The sequence below is a fragment of the Misgurnus anguillicaudatus genome, chromosome 1, assembly GCF_027580225.2.
Source record: "Misgurnus anguillicaudatus chromosome 1, ASM2758022v2, whole genome shotgun sequence".
Taxonomy (NCBI): domain Eukaryota; kingdom Metazoa; phylum Chordata; class Actinopteri; order Cypriniformes; family Cobitidae; genus Misgurnus; species Misgurnus anguillicaudatus.
This window is the reverse complement of record NC_073337.2, coordinates 22986006-23003352: the sequence shown is the minus strand read 5'-3', so window position 1 is coordinate 23003352 and position 17347 is coordinate 22986006. Positions and strand designations below refer to the sequence as shown.

At 38.2% G+C, this 17347-nt stretch overlaps 3 protein-coding genes across 3 annotated transcripts in view; all 3 read left to right on the top strand.

Annotated features, from left to right (window-relative positions):
- col7a1l (collagen type VII alpha 1-like) overlaps positions 1-2584 on the top strand; it is a 103360-nt gene extending 100776 nt beyond the window's left edge. The window contains exons 110-111 of the mRNA XM_073868386.1: positions 1582-1767; positions 2051-2584. Coding sequence (XP_073724487.1) covers positions 1582-1767; positions 2051-2064 — 200 coding nt within the window. The 3' untranslated portion in view covers positions 2065-2584. The remainder of the gene's footprint in view (positions 1-1581; positions 1768-2050) is intronic.
- A 140-nt stretch (positions 2585-2724) lies between these two features.
- On the top strand, positions 2725-4821 carry ucn3l (urocortin 3, like). The gene is made up of 2 exons (XM_055190556.2): positions 2725-3874; positions 4386-4821. The coding sequence occupies exon 2, from the start codon at positions 4395-4397 to the stop codon at positions 4812-4814; it is 420 nt and encodes a 139-aa protein (XP_055046531.1). The 5' UTR covers positions 2725-3874; positions 4386-4394; the 3' UTR covers positions 4815-4821.
- Positions 4822-5741: 920 nt separating this feature from the next.
- copg2 (COPI coat complex subunit gamma 2) lies at positions 5742-17347 on the top strand. Its single transcript, XM_055190553.2, has 23 exons — positions 5742-5897; positions 6773-6825; positions 7203-7283; positions 7402-7473; positions 7598-7677; positions 7808-7883; positions 8080-8172; positions 11022-11108; positions 11194-11351; positions 11422-11555; positions 11632-11699; positions 11811-11999; positions 12150-12245; positions 12322-12565; positions 12719-12794; positions 12880-12983; positions 14558-14683; positions 15196-15264; positions 15358-15669; positions 15792-15889; positions 15973-16111; positions 16600-16698; positions 16858-17347. Exons 1-23 carry the CDS (start codon positions 5861-5863, stop codon positions 16986-16988), a joined length of 2622 nt encoding a protein of 873 aa, XP_055046528.2. The 5' UTR covers positions 5742-5860; the 3' UTR covers positions 16989-17347.

Sequence of the window (17347 nt, the reverse complement as noted above, 5' to 3'; positions counted from 1 at the left end):
AGGTGCACAGTAATGGCCCTGGCGCCAAAGCACAAAGCAGTAGACGCAAGCAAGATTGTCTTTTTTCTCACTGTCTATTTCTGTCACGTTTTAGTTTAATAAGAATCGCTGAAAAGACAGAAAAAGCAGATAAGACCAGAATTAATCCACGGATCAAAGAGGCCTTTTTAAGTGCATGTGCGTAGGCATGCTTATATATAAATCATATGTTTATAGATATGAAGAAAAAGAGATTTTAAATTAGATTTTAGAGAAAATAAAATGTAATCTTTATTGTGAAGTAATTCTACTGTATATGACCCATCCTTAACTCATTCGCTGCCAGCATTTTTGTGATTTACACAAAAGTTTCCAAAAAAAAAACTTCTAGGAAAATTTTCTTCTAAAATAAAATATATAAACATACAAATATATCAAATGAAAGAACAGACCCTCTGCTTTCAAACAAACAAAATGGAAAAACCGTTTCATCCTATCTTTATTATTTTTCTCTACTTATAAACTCTTAAATATGGGTATTTTTCTTAAAAAAATAATTTTTTAGCAAAAAAGCTGAAATAATTGCATTTTTGTAAAGGAATTTGGTTGGAGACCAGATTCAGAACGATTATCAAAACATAAACGCAGTGTAAAATTAACAAATACATTTTTTGCTTCCGTTTTTTTTAAAATTAGGGAATCTAGCCATCTACTGGATAATCGCAGTATTACAGATAACCCTAAAACCTCATCAGTAACACTTTTTTAATGCACATGAGATATCTTGTCAATGGCAGGGAAAGAGTTAAAGTGGCACATGGACATCAATAGCTTACAGCCATATCTAAAGCAACCCAGTCTGTGTAGTCAAATTGTTAAAGGTCCAGTGTAAGTTTTTTAGCTACGTCAAGTTGTGAGTTTGCGGATCGCAACCAACCTCAATTTCGAAACGAAAAGGTAAGCTATGGTAGCTGCCACAGGACAAACATGTCGTCACCTAAAGGGGGTCGCACACCGGACACGCAGCGTCGAGTCGCATCTAGGACAACTCTGAGCTTTTGTACACCGAAAGTGTACATTAAATAGCACAAGCTTAATCAGATACCGTCTACTTCAAAAAGAAAAAATATATGTTAGCTGCCAATGTTAATCGCTAAAGATTTGGGACAAATATGATGTTATTTAATGTTAAACTATGTGAGTGGCGCTCTGTGGTGCGACAGGGATTTGAGCAACTTCCCGAGTCGTAGCTGAACGCCGTGGACAGGCGCCACCTGTTTGCGCCGGTGTGCGTACTCATAGAAAACTCATGTGTTCAATTTTTTAGCACGGCGCTTCGCTGAGCTGCACATCCGGTGTGCGACCCCCTTAAGACAACGTAGGGACAAAACGTGCTTTTAGGGCTACTGTAGAAACATGGCAGCAACTTTCATGTAAGGTGTAATAAAAACAATCCAGTTCTTTATACACCACTGATAATATAGTTGTGTATATTATATTGCTTTTCTGTCAAGAGATCCTTTTAAAAGTTACACATTGCACCTTTAAATAATGCTAAGCGACTTAAAATTGATTTTGTAATGCTTCCTACACTGAATGCAGACCCAGCCACAGATCTGTGCCTTGAACCCATGTCTGAGGGACTTTGCACCGAATATGTCCTGCTCTGGTACTACTACGCAAATTCAGGAGAGTGTCGTCCCTTCGTGTACGGTGGCTGTGGGGGAAATAGAAATCGCTTCAAATCCAAACAGGATTGTGAGGGTCGATGTGTTCTGGGTAGGAGAGGTAAAGAGACAAAAAAACACTGTCAGGAAAAATGGTCCCTAGCTGTCACTGGGGCAAAAAGTACAGCTTTGCACCTAAAGAGTTCATATAAGTACCTGGTACCAAACGTATCCATATTTGTACATATTAGGACCTTTACTGACCCAGTGGCATCTAGGGACCTTTTTTTTGAAAGCACACAATACACTAAACAGGATCTAAAGTATGGATCATCTTTTACAGATGATGGCACTGAAGTTTTACATGTTAATTAATTCCCATTATAATTTTCTTTTTTTTACAGATTCTGGATCCTGAAGAGGAAAAGCATGCTATTAACAGCTAAATTTTATTGTAAAATAACATTTATTTCACTTAAATAATATTTTTGCACATTTTGTTATATTATATGTATATCAGTTATCAAAACTGCATATTCGAGAAAAAATTGTCTTTTACATTTTCTTTTAATTTACATTGTTTATAACACATCATTTTGCACTGTTTTAGTGATACACATTCTACAATGACTACTGTTTTTCTATGCTTGTTCACCGAGGTCATGATTTCAAGAATAAAATGCACTATTAATGGGGTAATTCACCCAAAAATAACAATTCTGTCATTACCGTTCAACCTCATATGACGCAAGAATTTTCCTTTTTGGGTGAACTGTCCCTTATAATAAAAATAATAATAATAATAAATTGTATTCATGGCCTAGTCAAAATGGCATTTTATTGACCTTTGGTTCATTTTGCACTATAGCTCTGTTAGGAAATGTTTATAATGGCTTTTTTTAAATAATATATGATTCAATAAAAGTGAACTAAACATGTATTTTTGAATGGGTTGCTTTAAGGAGGACGGGAGGTGTGTGCGTGAGAAGATTTTTTACATCGTGACCTCTGATTTTGGACCGTGATCTTTGAGCTTGGCTCTGTGGTGTGCATAAATGCTGCCATTTTGGCTTTTCTTCAGCCGTGTTTGTCGAGTCGTGTCTGGACAGTGTTTCCTGGGGGCAGGCGGAGAATGTGTGTGTGTTTTGCAATTTGTGGGTGGCTTATATGATCAGTTTTTTGTGTCTTTGTGTTTTCTCCCCTTTTGATTTAATCTCTTTTCATCTTAACAGTTGTATCCTCCCTGTCATTACCTGTTTCATATAATATCAAACTAATCTGCTTGCTGTGTGCGTCCCCTTGATTTTCGATCATTACATATGTTCTAGTTATAGGGGGCCGTGTAATGGGCTTTAGTCCAATTTACATCATATTGAGAAGTCAGAGGACAGGACGCCCTTTACAGTGTTTCTTAGGGGATTCCTGAGTGCATTTACATTTATGCATTTGGCAGACACTTTACTCCAAAATGACTTACAGTGCATTCAAGCACGCATTACATTTAAACCTGCTTTACACCTGTTGAATTTAATATTTAATGAGAAGTCCTTTAACATGAATAGGCATCATTCAGTGTAACGCACAATGTTTACAAGCTTAATAAGGCCTCCAAACTTGAAAATTAATAAAGTGGAAGGAAAAACTAACTTAACTTAAACTTATTCGTAGATTTCAGAGTGACTCACTCTTAAAATTGTTATCAACCCTGAAAACTAATGAAACGCATACGCGTGCAGAATAATTCGTCATGTCTGAGCTCTCCATGGTGCTGAATGTCCCGTGCATGACGCTTATGTTTGTTTTCATCTCAGTATGTCGGATAAATTGTAGGCTTCATTGCCATTATAGCTCATTACATTCATCAAATAATAAAAACAAAGTAGGCTATCGGTTTTATATGGTAACGGTGCATGCGCGCATTAATCACCGCCTCGTTTTACTGGGAGGATCCCATTAAATGACAGACATATGACGTTGTTGCTGGCGTACGACTGCGGCGTAATTGGACTTATACTAAATAAATCCACGTCCAATGGGCAAACAGTCCACGCGGATATTAAAGCTGTGTATATGAGTAGCCAGGGAGATATCAAAGCTATTAAATCGGTCTTATGATTCAGTGCGACAGTAAGTTGAGTTGCTTGCCTTTTTAATAACACTTTGGATTCAAAGTTCTGGTGGTCCCAACAGTGCTTCACCTCTCAGCTCTCCTCATCCAAACGGTGCAGGTAAGATCTTTGTGTGTACTTTTGGGCAACCATGCACTTTTTAGTGCTATCCTTCCGTGCGTAAATGCATGCCAAAACATCTTAATTTTATAAAGTTTGCTAACGAAAGTTTTGAATGAAGTAACACATTACGCACGAAGTTCATCTTTAGTCTTGGAAACTAATACAAAAAGTAGCAAAAAAAGAAAAATGTTTCTCACTATATATTGGAGTAAAACAATGGCAAAGCAAAAAACTACACTTTATAGTTAAAATAAATGGTTTTACTCCATAACTTTGCTATGGTATTTGTAGCTAAAACCATAATAACCATACATTTATCGTTGTCTCACTACAGGAACGAACATGATATCTGTAAAACTAGTGCAAACTAATAAACAATCCGCAAAGCACATGGTTACAACACTCTATCTCTTACAATAATTAAATTATGAATAATTTTTATAAGAGCTAGAGTAGGCTAAACATTAAAGGAACGTATAGTAAACATATTCACGTCTTTGTTCAACAGGGCAAAACCATGTGGCTCGCGCGGACCGTCTTCGCTCTGGCACTTCTTTGCGCACCCGTTTCCAGTCTCTGCATACCAACGTACGACCCCGAGTCCAACTTTCTCTGCAGCGAGGGGCTCTCCCACAACGGTGGCCAGCCTACAAACTCCCTGCTGGACATTTTAAACCTCCTATACAAGTCCTCCGAGGAGCCGCGCGAGAGGAGAACGGTGCCCGCGTCCAAATACAGATACCTGAGCCAGACGCAGCTGAGGAGTAAACTGTACCGCAACAGCGCGAAGAGCGATCGACGCAGTCAGGTCACCCTGTCCCTCGATGTCCCCACCAATATCATGAACATCCTCTTTGACATCGCAAAAGCCAAAAACCTGCGCGCGAAGGCAGACGACAACGCGCGCCTCTTGGCGCAGATCGGGAAGAGAAAATGAACTGTTTATTAGTGTCTCTGACTCAGTATGTTTTTGTTACCAACGGAGGCATGTTATCTCCACTTTAATATTGTAATAAACGTTTCTGGTTGCATTAGCAATACTGAACATTAATTAACAGGGAATTGAAAATGAGAGTTTTATTGGATTTTTTTTGTTTTTAATAGCAGTTTTGAACGATTGGTTAAAAGAAATAGGATAAATATTAATTAATTACTTGTGAGGTTTTAAGAAGAAATGTGAAAATGTAAAGAATGTTTAAAATTGAGGTATTGAGGTTGATATAGCCTAACATATGAAAACAATAATACAGCAAAATTCAGCAATGCATACGTATTGTCACGGGGAATATGAAATGAAAGTTCACTTATTATTGAAAAATGACTGGTCTTTATCTACTAAGATACACAACTGAAGTGGTAAAAAAGTTCTGAAACCTTTGGGTTGATCAGACTGACAGTCGAATATTTTTGTACTGCAAATAATTATTTTTTCGTTTAATAAATAAATGCAGATTAAAATACAATGTCCGGTTGAATTTCTTTAACAAATAAACAAATAAATGTCTTGCGCAGTCCTCATCCAAGTTTGTTAATTTGTGTCATATTAAAATATCTTTTTTTTTTGAAAATTGGAAAATATATGTTTTACATAATATATAAGACCACATAAGATCATTGATATTTTAATGGCTGGTCTACTGTAAAAAAACAATATTAACATTTAAGTATAATAAAATATTACTATTAAAACATTTGAATGTGGTATAAATATATGTAGAGAAATAAAAATGTAAATATAAATACAAACATGAAAAATAATCAGCATTCGTCTCGAACTGTTCCTCAGTGCCCATCCTCTTAATTAAAAAAAAATACGCGTCTTTTAGACTTTTAAATTTAGACTTTTAATTTGAAGTGTTGTCCAGGTGGTCGCCATCTTCACCTCCGCCAGCTCACGGCTTACGTCACACTAGTTGACGTGGAGGAAAAGAGTGTGGATGACTGTCTGATCATCTCGTTCACTGCTCTCAAACATTCCGCAAAATGATCAAGAAGTTTGACAAGAAGGACGAGGAGTCCGGTAAGATTAAAATTAAATCTATGCTGGCATATTATACAAATAATATCTTATAACAAATAGCTTAATTTAACAACGTACGTTGACTGTTTTGCTACGGAAGAGCGTCTGCAGGCCATAGCGACTGCATCTTCTAATCATTATTTTTTACACAAAATTTATATCTGCATGTCTCATTTTTATTACTTGGCTTATTTTTTGCTAAAAATTAATCAGTACTAGTTTTATACCAACAGTAAACAATACATTGTGTTTTAAGTTATTGTAAGGCTACGAAGCTAATATGCTAGCCTGTATTTACATGTTCGTCTTTTTATTTCAAAACATATCAATGAAGATTTACTTCGTCTTCTCCCTACATTTAATTATTTGTTTTATATTTTCCATGTTATTTACACGTTTAATTAAACGTGGCTTAAAGGCAGCAGTGAAAAAGCCACGTATCGCTTCATTTCTCTCCTGTTATATCAGCATAGTCTTTAAGACACTTACTTTTTAGTTTTTCATACATTTTTCATTTGCGACTAATTCTGCTGATTTTGTAATTTTAGATGATGTTGTCCTGACTAAAATGTCATAAAGTACATGACTTAATTTGTATTAAATGTGAATAAAGGCATGTACCTTAGATCAGTGCTTCCCAATCCTGGTCCTCGAGCACCCCCTCACAAAACGTTTTAGATGGCTCCTTATTTAAAACACCTGATTCAACTTATCAGCTTCCTTTCAAAATGGTTAACATGTCTTCCTAACAAGCTGATGAGTTAAATCAGGTGTGTTAAAGAAGGAAACATCTAAAACCTTTGGAGAAGGTGCTCGAGGACCAAGATTGGGAAGCACTGCCTTGGATGATTGACAGCTCTGTTCTGATGTTTTAGGAAGTGGCTCGAACCCTTTTCAACATCTGGAGAAAAGTGCTGTACTGCAGGAGGTGAGCTTCATGCGTCTCAATCTAAAATGAGTTAATTTTATAGGGTGACCATACGTGACATTCTTCCCGGACGCGTCCTGGCCAGGATTTCGGTGCGTCTTCCGGAAGTCATATTTGTTGACAGCATACGCCATTCAGTTAAAAACATAATACATACAATTGTAGTTTCATTCTTACCTTAAAATGTAATGGTTGCTTTTCTGTAATAATAATCATCTATGACGTATGCGGTTGAAAATTACGACTTCTGGAAGGCGAACCCGAAATCCTGGCCAGGATGCATCTGGGAAGAATGGCACGTATGGTCACCCTAAATTTTAAGATTCATAAGCAAGTCTCTTTAGCACCGTACATGACATTGAGTGTTTGTGTCGAAGGCTCGGATCTTCAACGAGACGCCCATCAATCCAAGAAGATGTCTGCACATCTTGACAAAGATCATTTACCTGCTCAACCAGGTCAGTGACCCGTTGCTTTTAACATAGCTGTAGGCATTACAATTCTGTATATTCAGCATTTCAACCAGCATTAAAGCATTCATTTCGTTATTGTGAAAGCACCTGTTTTATTTTGCAGGGTGAACATTTTGGTACCACAGAGGCTACTGAAGCCTTCTTTGCCATGACAAGACTCTTCCAGTCTAATGATGTAAGAAAGTTTATTTATTGCTGATTTAATGTTATTATAACATCACTGCCAATTTAAAGGTAATGATGGGGGGTTATCAACTATTTGCCAAAAGCTGAAATTATGTTTTTGGTTCAAATTGTAGCAAACCCTGAGGAGGATGTGTTACCTGACCATAAAGGAGATGGCTAACATCTCAGAGGATGTGATCATTGTTACCAGCAGGTGAGCTCTTCTTCATAATCCTTCCCTGTAGCTTTGTCGTACCAGAATAGGCTTTTTATTGTTTTTTTATCCAAACATAAATTAAAAGCATGAGAAAGACACTGATAAATGTGACTTGTTTGTATCTCAGCCTGACTAAGGACATGACTGGTAAGGAGGATGTGTACAGAGGCCCAGCCATCCGAGCTTTGTGCAGGATCACTGATGTGAGTCCTAACTGTGTGCTTTTCTGCGGTGTGTCTGTGTACATGATACTTAATTTGCGATCAGTAATCACAAAACAATATGTAAATGACATTGGAGAGATCATCTGTCATAATCAACCACATCGAGTCGTGTCTTCTCCAGCAATGGTCCCGGTATGCTGGTTTTGTAATTTTGACTTCTTATCTTTTCTACCAGACTACCATGCTGCAAGCTATTGAAAGATACATGAAACAAGCCATAGTGGATAAAGTGCCCAGTGTTTCCAGCTCTGCTCTGGTCTCTTCACTGGTAAGATCATAATCCTTTTGATTGTTTAAGGGTGAAGTGTGTTTTTTGTTTTTTCTTAAATAAAAATGCTGATATCATTCTGTACAGGTTTGCCCAAAACACTCCCTCCTTGCATTTCCCCCATACAAAAAGTCTTAGTACACGATGTAACTACAGAAGAGTCATGTTTTAAATAGGAAAAATATCCAAACTCTTTGGTTATTTTTTAGTGCAATGCTAATGGTCTAATTAGATTCAATGGATTATGCTAAGCTATGCTAAAAGTGGTACCGCCAGACCTGGAGATCGGCTGAATGGATTCCAAAACGGTAAAAATGAAATGTTTAACTCTAGGCGAGCTGGAAAATAAGCATATTTTCAAAAAAAAGTGGAGTGTTCCTTTAAGGCCTGCATAGAGTTAATTTTAGGTGTTGGCGATATTGCCAAAATCTTATCGCTTAAATAATTCCTTTTATATTTTTGGCATCATGGTGGAGTTTTTTATGTTAAAATCTTTTACATACCATAATATTTTTAGCTGTTTCCTTTCTCTTAAGGGCGGGGTGCATGATTTTTGAAAAACACTTTGGAAAAGGGAGTCGGGCTGAGTACCAAAACACACTTGTAGCCAATCAGCAGTAAGGGTCGTGTCTGCTAACCGACATCGTTGCCTGGGTTGGGTATGTGTGGGGCGGGTCTATCAAAAGAAGGTCCAGATTCTATTTGGGGAAGGGGCGTGTTTGTTTAGGTGATTTCAAATGTCAACATTGGCTTTCAGAATTCATGCACCCCGCCTTTAAGACCTAAATGGCTATGTTTATGAGGATACTTGGAAAAACAGGAAATTTGACACGTGTGTATTTAACCTTTTAACTGGCGCAGCCCTTTTTGTGTGTGTGGGGGGGGGGGTGAAAAGGTGATAAACATCTTCAAATTCATATAACTCTGGCATTTTTTTGGTGTAGAAGCCTAATTTTCGTTTTGTATTAAAGAAGACACTTTAAAGTTTTTTTACGGAAGTGTCTGGTGGTGAATATATATATATATATATATATATAATTTTTTTTTTTTTTTTTTTTTGTAGCAGTTTACATTTATTTGTAATAAATAAAAATGCAATATAGTATTATTTTTAATACATAAAATTATCAAAAAAAAGAGGTTTGTGTTGGGTTGGAGCTCTTGTCACAAATGAATAAATTACAGTTACTGCATTATTATTATTACTGCCTAAACTACATACTTAGACCTTTCCAACAATTTATAACAATATATATAGTTTGTCGTAATGGATTAACATTTACATATAAAAATATTGAAGTAAACTTAGGTGTCCCGCTCACAGGACAGCACCAGTTAATGGGTTAAGGGCAATAAAGCGTCAAAAATGCTTATGAGCTCAATAAAACCTACTGGTTTATTGCCCACCCCTAGTTCACTTTTTACATGTACAGGGACAGCATTATTTCAAAAGGTTAATCGCGATTAATCGCATACAAAATAAAAGTTTGTTTTTGAATAATCTATTATTAATTGTGTGTACTGTTTGTAATTATTATTTATATAACAAAATTCACGCAGGGATGTATAATTTAAGAAAATTCCTTATTTATTTATTTAAGAAATATATATAATATAAAATAAATACACACATGTGTTGGTAGGTTTTTATAAACATAATAACTGCACACACATAAACTTTTATTTTGTATGCCATTAATTGCGATTAGTCATTTGAAAGCCCTAGTCAGCATACAGTGCATGTGACGCAAATTTCTGTACTGCACACATGGTCCACAGTATTTGTAGGCGCAGGTCGCACATGCGCATTTATTTTTCTTAATTAGTTTATATAATCGAATATAATTTGTGGCGTCACCCCTTTAGACCTACTTATCTGTAGTGATGGGAGAAACGAAGCTTTTCGAAGCTTCGAATCAATTGAAACAATTGCTTGAAAAATTGATTCAGTTTTTCGAAGCAGTTCGAAACCCACACACGCTGGCGACCCCTGCTGGTCAAAATAGTGTAAAAGCAGATTTGTCCAAACATTTTACACTTTTTTGAACAAAATAATAGCAAGATTTTTATTAAAATATTAAATTTATTTATTAAAAAACTATTTAACATAGTTATTAAGTTAAGTTACTATTAAGACATAGTTAAAAGTGTATTATGTGTTTTTAGCTTTATTTAGGGCAAACAAATGGTTAAAACTAACTACCCTTTTAATTATGCCCTTTTTTGTCATTAAATCTGTCTATAAACAAAAAGTAGACAAAATGGCAGTGTTATTAGTCAGAAGGATAAATGTTTTATGAACTTGCATAATAAAACTGACCCGAGTTCACCTAAACATAGACACTGGTCATGTGATCAACTCCCCCTAGTGGTGAACCATCGGATTTTCGAAACGTTTCGAAACAGTTATGACGTAATGAAGCCTCGTTTGCTAAAATCACGTGACTTGGGCCAGTTTGAAACACTCTCCTAACCACTGATTCGAAACAAAAGATTTGTAAATGTTTCGAAGCCTCATGAAGCAGTGTTTCGAAAACGACCATCACTACTTATCTGCCCCTATAGGCCTGGTGAAGTATTACACGCATCCAGTGCCTATATGAAGTATGCTTTGCGAGGCTGTGCTTAATTGTAAACTACACTTCCAGCTTTACATCAGACCACACAAATAAACCACAATAAATAGACACTATCTTATAATTACAATCTTATGGCACAATAAACTGGGATGAGGGAAAATATTATAATAACGAAATTGCATACTTTCCTTTTAATTTACACATGTGCCATGAAAAATGCTCAGTTGTTTTCTTATAGTAAAATTGAATTTGTTTTTCTCTTCTTCACTGCATATGGTGAAAATGAGCTTTGACGTTGTAAAACGCTGGGTTAATGAAGCTCAGGAGGCCGCTTCAAGCGATAACATCATGGTCCAGGTTGGTGAGATGTTTGCAACTGCTGCTTTGTTTTCTGACCGTCAGTCTTTCTGTCTCTAATACGATGAGATGTTTCTCTCCATAGTACCATGCATTGGGTCTTCTGTATCATCTGAGGAAGAATGACCGTCTGGCTGTGACCAAGATGCTGAATAAATTCACTAAGTCTGGCCTTAAGTCTCCATTCGCTTATTGCATGATGATCCGTATCGCCAGTAAACTGCTGGAAGAAACTGAAGGAGGGTACGTCATCAACCATTTTCGGGCATCTTTGGACCATCATATAGATTAACGCTGTACATTGCTTTAACAGACATGACAGCCCACTGTTTGACTTCATTGAGAGCTGCTTGAGAAACAAACATGAGATGGTGGTTTATGAAGCTGCGTCCGCCATTGTCCACATGCCCAACTGTACCGCCCGTGAGCTGGCACCTGCCGTCTCCGGTTAGTCTCATACACACTCTTCTATTTCAGCTTTTTGTTACAAATATATTGAAATAGATTTTGTCTTTCTTTGTAGTTCTCCAGCTCTTTTGCAGCTCACCCAAAGCAGCCCTGCGATACGCAGCTGTACGGACCCTTAATAAGGTTAGTCAGTTAGTTTTACCTATCACCACCTGCCACGGGGGGCAGCAATCACTTTTATTCTATACTTAATTTTTATTATGAGAAAAAACGCCTCTCCCTGTGCTCACGCAGGTGGCCATGAAGCACCCATCAGCCGTGACCGCATGCAATCTGGACCTAGAGAACCTGATCACCGACTCCAACCGCAGCATCGCCACCCTGGCCATCACCACCCTGCTGAAAACCGGCAGCGAGAGCAGCGTGGACCGCCTCATGAAGCAGATCTCCTCCTTTGTTTCAGAGATCTCTGATGAGTTCAAGGTATTTTAACTTTGATCAATTAAATTTGATTTTCGTTTATGATCTTAAGTCTGCTGCATGTTTAAATGCATTACTGCTCTATCCTAAATATTTCAATGACACGTTTATGTGATAATTTTTGCCTAATGGACAGCTGTATTTGTGTTCAAGGTGGTGGTGGTCCAGGCGATCAGTGCCCTGTGCCAAAAGTATCCCAGGAAGCACAGCGTGATGATGAACTTCCTATCCAACATGTTGAGAGATGATGTAAGTTCATTTAGGGGCATTCCATACTTTTTGCAGTTACTGTGCCAGTTTAAAAATTTTTTTTTTACTTTTCCAGGGTGGTTTTGAGTACAAGCGAGCCATTGTGGACTGCATCATCAGCATCATCGAGGAGAACCCAGAAAGTAAGGAGACGGGCCTGGCCCACCTGTGTGAATTCATCGAGGACTGCGAGCACACCGTCCTGGCCACTAAGATCCTCCACATGCTGGGGAAGGAAGGTCCCCGTACCCCCACCCCTTCCAAATATATCCGCTTCATCTTCAACCGAGTGGTGCTGGAGAGCGAGGCAGTGCGGGCGGGTGAGTTCTTAATTTGGATGTACTGTGTTGGTAATACAATATTAAATGCAGTTTAATTTTAAGCAGAGTTAATCTGGCTCTATAAATACTAAGCGAAGCTGTGTTAGAAAGCATTATTCTGCTTTGGCTCAACCTATCACGTTTTCTTCAAAGCTGCCGTCAGCGCTTTGGCCAAGTTTGGGGCTCAAAATGATGACCTGCTGCCCAGCGTGTTAGTCCTGATGCAGAGGTAGGCCTTCACTGACATTATTACACAAAAGCCAGCTTTCAGAAAGACAAGTTGAAGAATACAGTCTTAACTTTGTGTTTGGCAGGTGTATGGTGGACAGTGATGATGAGGTGAGAGACAGAGCGACGTTCTACATGAATGTTCTCCAGCAGAAGCAGAAGGCCCTGAATGCAGCTTACATCTTCAATGGTAAAAGTTTATGGATGATAAAAGATTATGATAAGTTTTTGTTAAAGATTTTAATTATGTCTGGAATCTAATCTGATGTAGTTGACATTATGGCTGTGTATCGTCAAGAATCTTGCGATGTGTTGCGATCATAGACTGTAAAAAATATGGACGTAGTGTCTGTGACATCACCCATAGGTTTGTGATTAGCTTTTTTGAAACCAATAGTACTCGCCATCTTGGCATCGTGTCACCGCACATCTCTCGCGGATAACCAACAATTTTTAACATAGTGGTTTTATGGGATCTTCCGTGGGTCTAAGTCACTTCCGTATTGGCTGTATCAGAGAGATCAGAAAGTTGCTACTCGGAGGCGATACATAGTGACGTGTGGCGATATATGGTGCAATTTTGCTATTTTGGGGATATAATGGGATATTGGTTTAGGAAAGAAACCACCATATGCAAACCTTAGCAAAAAACTAAAAATTGGTGCACCCATATAGTACTTCCTGTCACTAAGTTTAGAGATGAGAAGAATGCCATCTAGTGGTCGGGATGTAAACTTCAAACAAATCAACTGGCATGAATCTTGTATCATTTTTAAATCAATATTGTGCCTTTTTATCAATACAATACTTTTAAACAAAATATCACACAATACTCACGAGTATCAGTTTTTACCCCTAGTCGACATGGGTGAATGATTTTTTTGTGTTATTTTGAAGGGGTCATATAACGAATAAATGTTTTTCTTTAGACAATATATTATGAAAAGATACTCTAGCTTCCTTGTGTCAAAAGAGTGTCTTATTGAAGTAAACCTGCTAAATTTTTTTTCTGTGAAAACATAAAAAATACATGAAAAGCTCAGATGCAAAAGCCGATAAACGCCACCACCGTCAAAACGGAGATAAATGATATTGATTTATTTTTGCTCTCGGCACGTATTATGCGTTAATCCAATACTTTCACTTCAAATCTGCTTAATCTCGGCCTCAGGCTAGCTTATATTGGCTTGTGATTTGTTGGCAGAATCCATTTAGAGTCCCCCAAAATTATGTCAGACGGACTCGTGCTGCATTCAGACCAGCCGCGGTAGAGGCGTCAAGCGAAGTGATTTCAGCGTTAAGTCAATGTAAAGATGCGTTGACTTTTGTCTGGAGGTCTCGCAGCAAGAATGAGGTGTTAAGCGTAGACGCGATTCCGCCTCATTCACACGTCTAGGTCGCGCGAATTGAGCGTTGCCGCGGCAAACGCACGAGTTAAAAAATTTTAACTTTGGCGGAAAAACGCACTATGTTAACCAATCAGGAGCTTGCTCTAGTAGTGACGTGATTACAGGAAGCGAGCGGAGTCGCAGAAGCCCCCCATGATGCACATTTTTTGAATGTTTCAATGACTAGAATTTCACGTGAAGCCAGTAAATTAAAAATGTTCAAGCGGCATATTAGACACGGTACACGCGAATTTGACGCTTCAAACGCGGCTGGTTAAAATTAGAAAATAATAAAATAAAAAAGAAAATAATAAAATAAAGACTTTTTACTTTAAATGCTGCATGTTCAGAAAATAATGTATGTTTTTTATCACAGGTCTCTCTGTATCCGTTCCTGGACTGGAGAAATCTCTCCATCAGTACACACTGGAGCCGACTGAGAAACCGTTTGACATGAAGACCGTTCCCTTGGCAACGGCACCCATCACCGAGCAGAAAACAGGTATTTGTGTGCCGCCATATTGCCATAAAAAATCTGGCTATGAGCCAGAGATCAGTAACTAGAAGGTGCGGTAAGGGAGATTTAGCAGCATCTAGAGGTGAGACTGTGAATTGCAACCAACGGCTCAGTCCAAAGGTCACATGTCCTTTGCGAAACACAAAGTAAGGGCTAATGTAGAGACAAAACACGCATTTAGGGCTACTGTAGAAACTTGATGCCGACTTCCATGTAAGAGGACCCATGATGTATGGAGATAAAAACGTCTCATTCTAAAGTAATAAAAGCAATACAGTTCATTATGTAAGGTCACTGATAATATAGTTATGTATATTATATTGCATTTCTGTCAAGAGATCCTTCTAAAAGTCCCACATTGCATTTTTAACACAATCCATATCAGTGCTAATTGTTTTCATACTTTTTAACGTTGTGTCTTTTTATTTGATAGTAGCCATCCCATGTCATAAAGTTTAATTTCGCAAGTTTACTTTCATTTTTCTTCTGTTTGTCAGAAATCGCACCCGTGGCAACAAGCAAGCTTCCTGAAAAGCTCGCACCTTCACGCCAAGACATCTATCAAGGTGAGCAGAGTTGATTTCCACATCAGTCAGCGCATCATATGCGTTCAGCAGCATTCCCTATTAACGACAACTTCCTTTATTTTGTCTTCTCAGAGCAACTTGCAGCCATCTCAGAATTCCAAGGCCTGGGACCGCTGTTCAAATCGTCCGAGCCGGTTCAGCTTACAGAGGCAGAGACCGAGTATGTGGTGCGTTGCATCAAACACACCTTCGCAAGTCACATGGTCTTCCAGTTCGACTGCACAAACACGCTCAACGATCAGCTGCTGCAGCGGGTTATGGTTCAGATGGAGCCTTCAGAAGCATACGAGGTGCTGCATTACGTACCCGCCGCCAACCTTCCGTACAGCCAGCCGGGCTCCTGTTACAGTCTGGTGCGGTTACCGGAGGACGATCCCACAGCAGGTCAGAAATGCTTTTAAACATAAACTTGGTGTGGATGTCCCATTATGTGTGTGTTACAAATATTAACTTAAATTTAACCTGGAACATCGTTTTAATTTTGAAAGTAATTGTTTGTATTTTAGTCTCGTGCACATTCAGCTGTACGATGAAATATCTGGTCAGGGACTGCGATCCGAACACAGGAGACCCTGACGATGATGGTTATGATGATGAATATGTGGTATGTGAATTTTGAAGTACCTTAAGATATAAAAACAAATACAAGAACTTGAGCTGACCCAATCTTTTGATTTCCCCTCTAAGCTGGAAGATTTAGAAGTAACGGTAGCTGACCACATACAGAAGGTATTAAAGCCCAACTTTGGTGCGGCATGGGAAGAGATTGGTGATGAGTTTGAGAAGGAAGAGACATTCGCTCTGTCTACGGTCAGAACTCTAGATGGTACGTTTGATGGATATAATGTCAAAGTTACTTTAAAGGTGCAGTGTGTAATTTTTAGAAGGATCTCTTGAAAGAAATGCAAAATAATATACAAAACTATATGATCAGGGGTGTATAAAGACCTTTTATAATGAACCGTTATGTTTTTATAACCTTAGAATGAGACATTTTTATCTACATACACAGAGGGTCCCCTTACATGGAAGTCGCCATTTTGTGCCGTCATGTTTCTACAGAAGCTCTTAACGGGCAAACTTTTTTATTAAGTTGTCTCCAACGATGACGTGTTTGTCCTGTGTCGGCTACCGTAGCTTCTCTATGCGTTTCAAAAGCGAGGGGTGAGCTGTGAAGCGAGCTGTTGGTTGCAATTTGCAACCTCACCACTAGATGCCACTAAAATTTACACACTGCACCTTTAATTATAAAAGAATATCAGTCATTTGATGTTTGGTGGCTGCATTAACATAATTGAATATTTCTCTTTACAGAGGCTGTAAATAACATCATCACCTTCTTAGGCATGCAGCCATGCGAACGCTCCGACAAAGTCCCTGAAAACAAGAACTCGCACGTTTTGTTCTTAGCTGGTACGTACAGTTTGTCATTTAGTAACGATAACCTTGCTTTTGTGGTCTTGTAACAGTTTGACTACAAAGTTCAGAGTGCTGGTTTAATTTTTACTCAAAGCTTTATTTCTTTAATGTTGGTGATGTATTTGGACTGATGATGTTAATGTCTTTCTAAAGGTGTTTTCAGGGGAGGTCATGACGTGCTGGTAAGGGCGCGGCTGGCTCTGGCTGATGGGGTCACTATGCAGGTGACCGTTAGGAGTACAGATGAGAACGTGGTCGATGTCATCCTGGCATCTGTTGGATAACTGGGCAGCATTGTGACTCTGTCACATGCCAATCATCAATGTTTTTTATATATGTGTCTATTATTAGACCCTGATACGTATATGTGATTTCATGTTTTTCACTACTATCTCTCTTGCTCAACACAGTTTGTAAAAACAAAATTAAGGTAATGGCACTCATGAAACATCCTGTTAATATATTTGACCTGCATCACGGAGCTTTTTAAATAGCGTGCGACTGTGGTGGAATAAGATCTTACTATAATGCTGTTTCTCCTGTATTTGAGTTTGCTTGGCATTGTGCCGTCTCTAATGGTAAACAAGTAATACAAGTGCATTAAAACAGTTTATTCTTTATCAATAAAAAATGATGCAAAGCA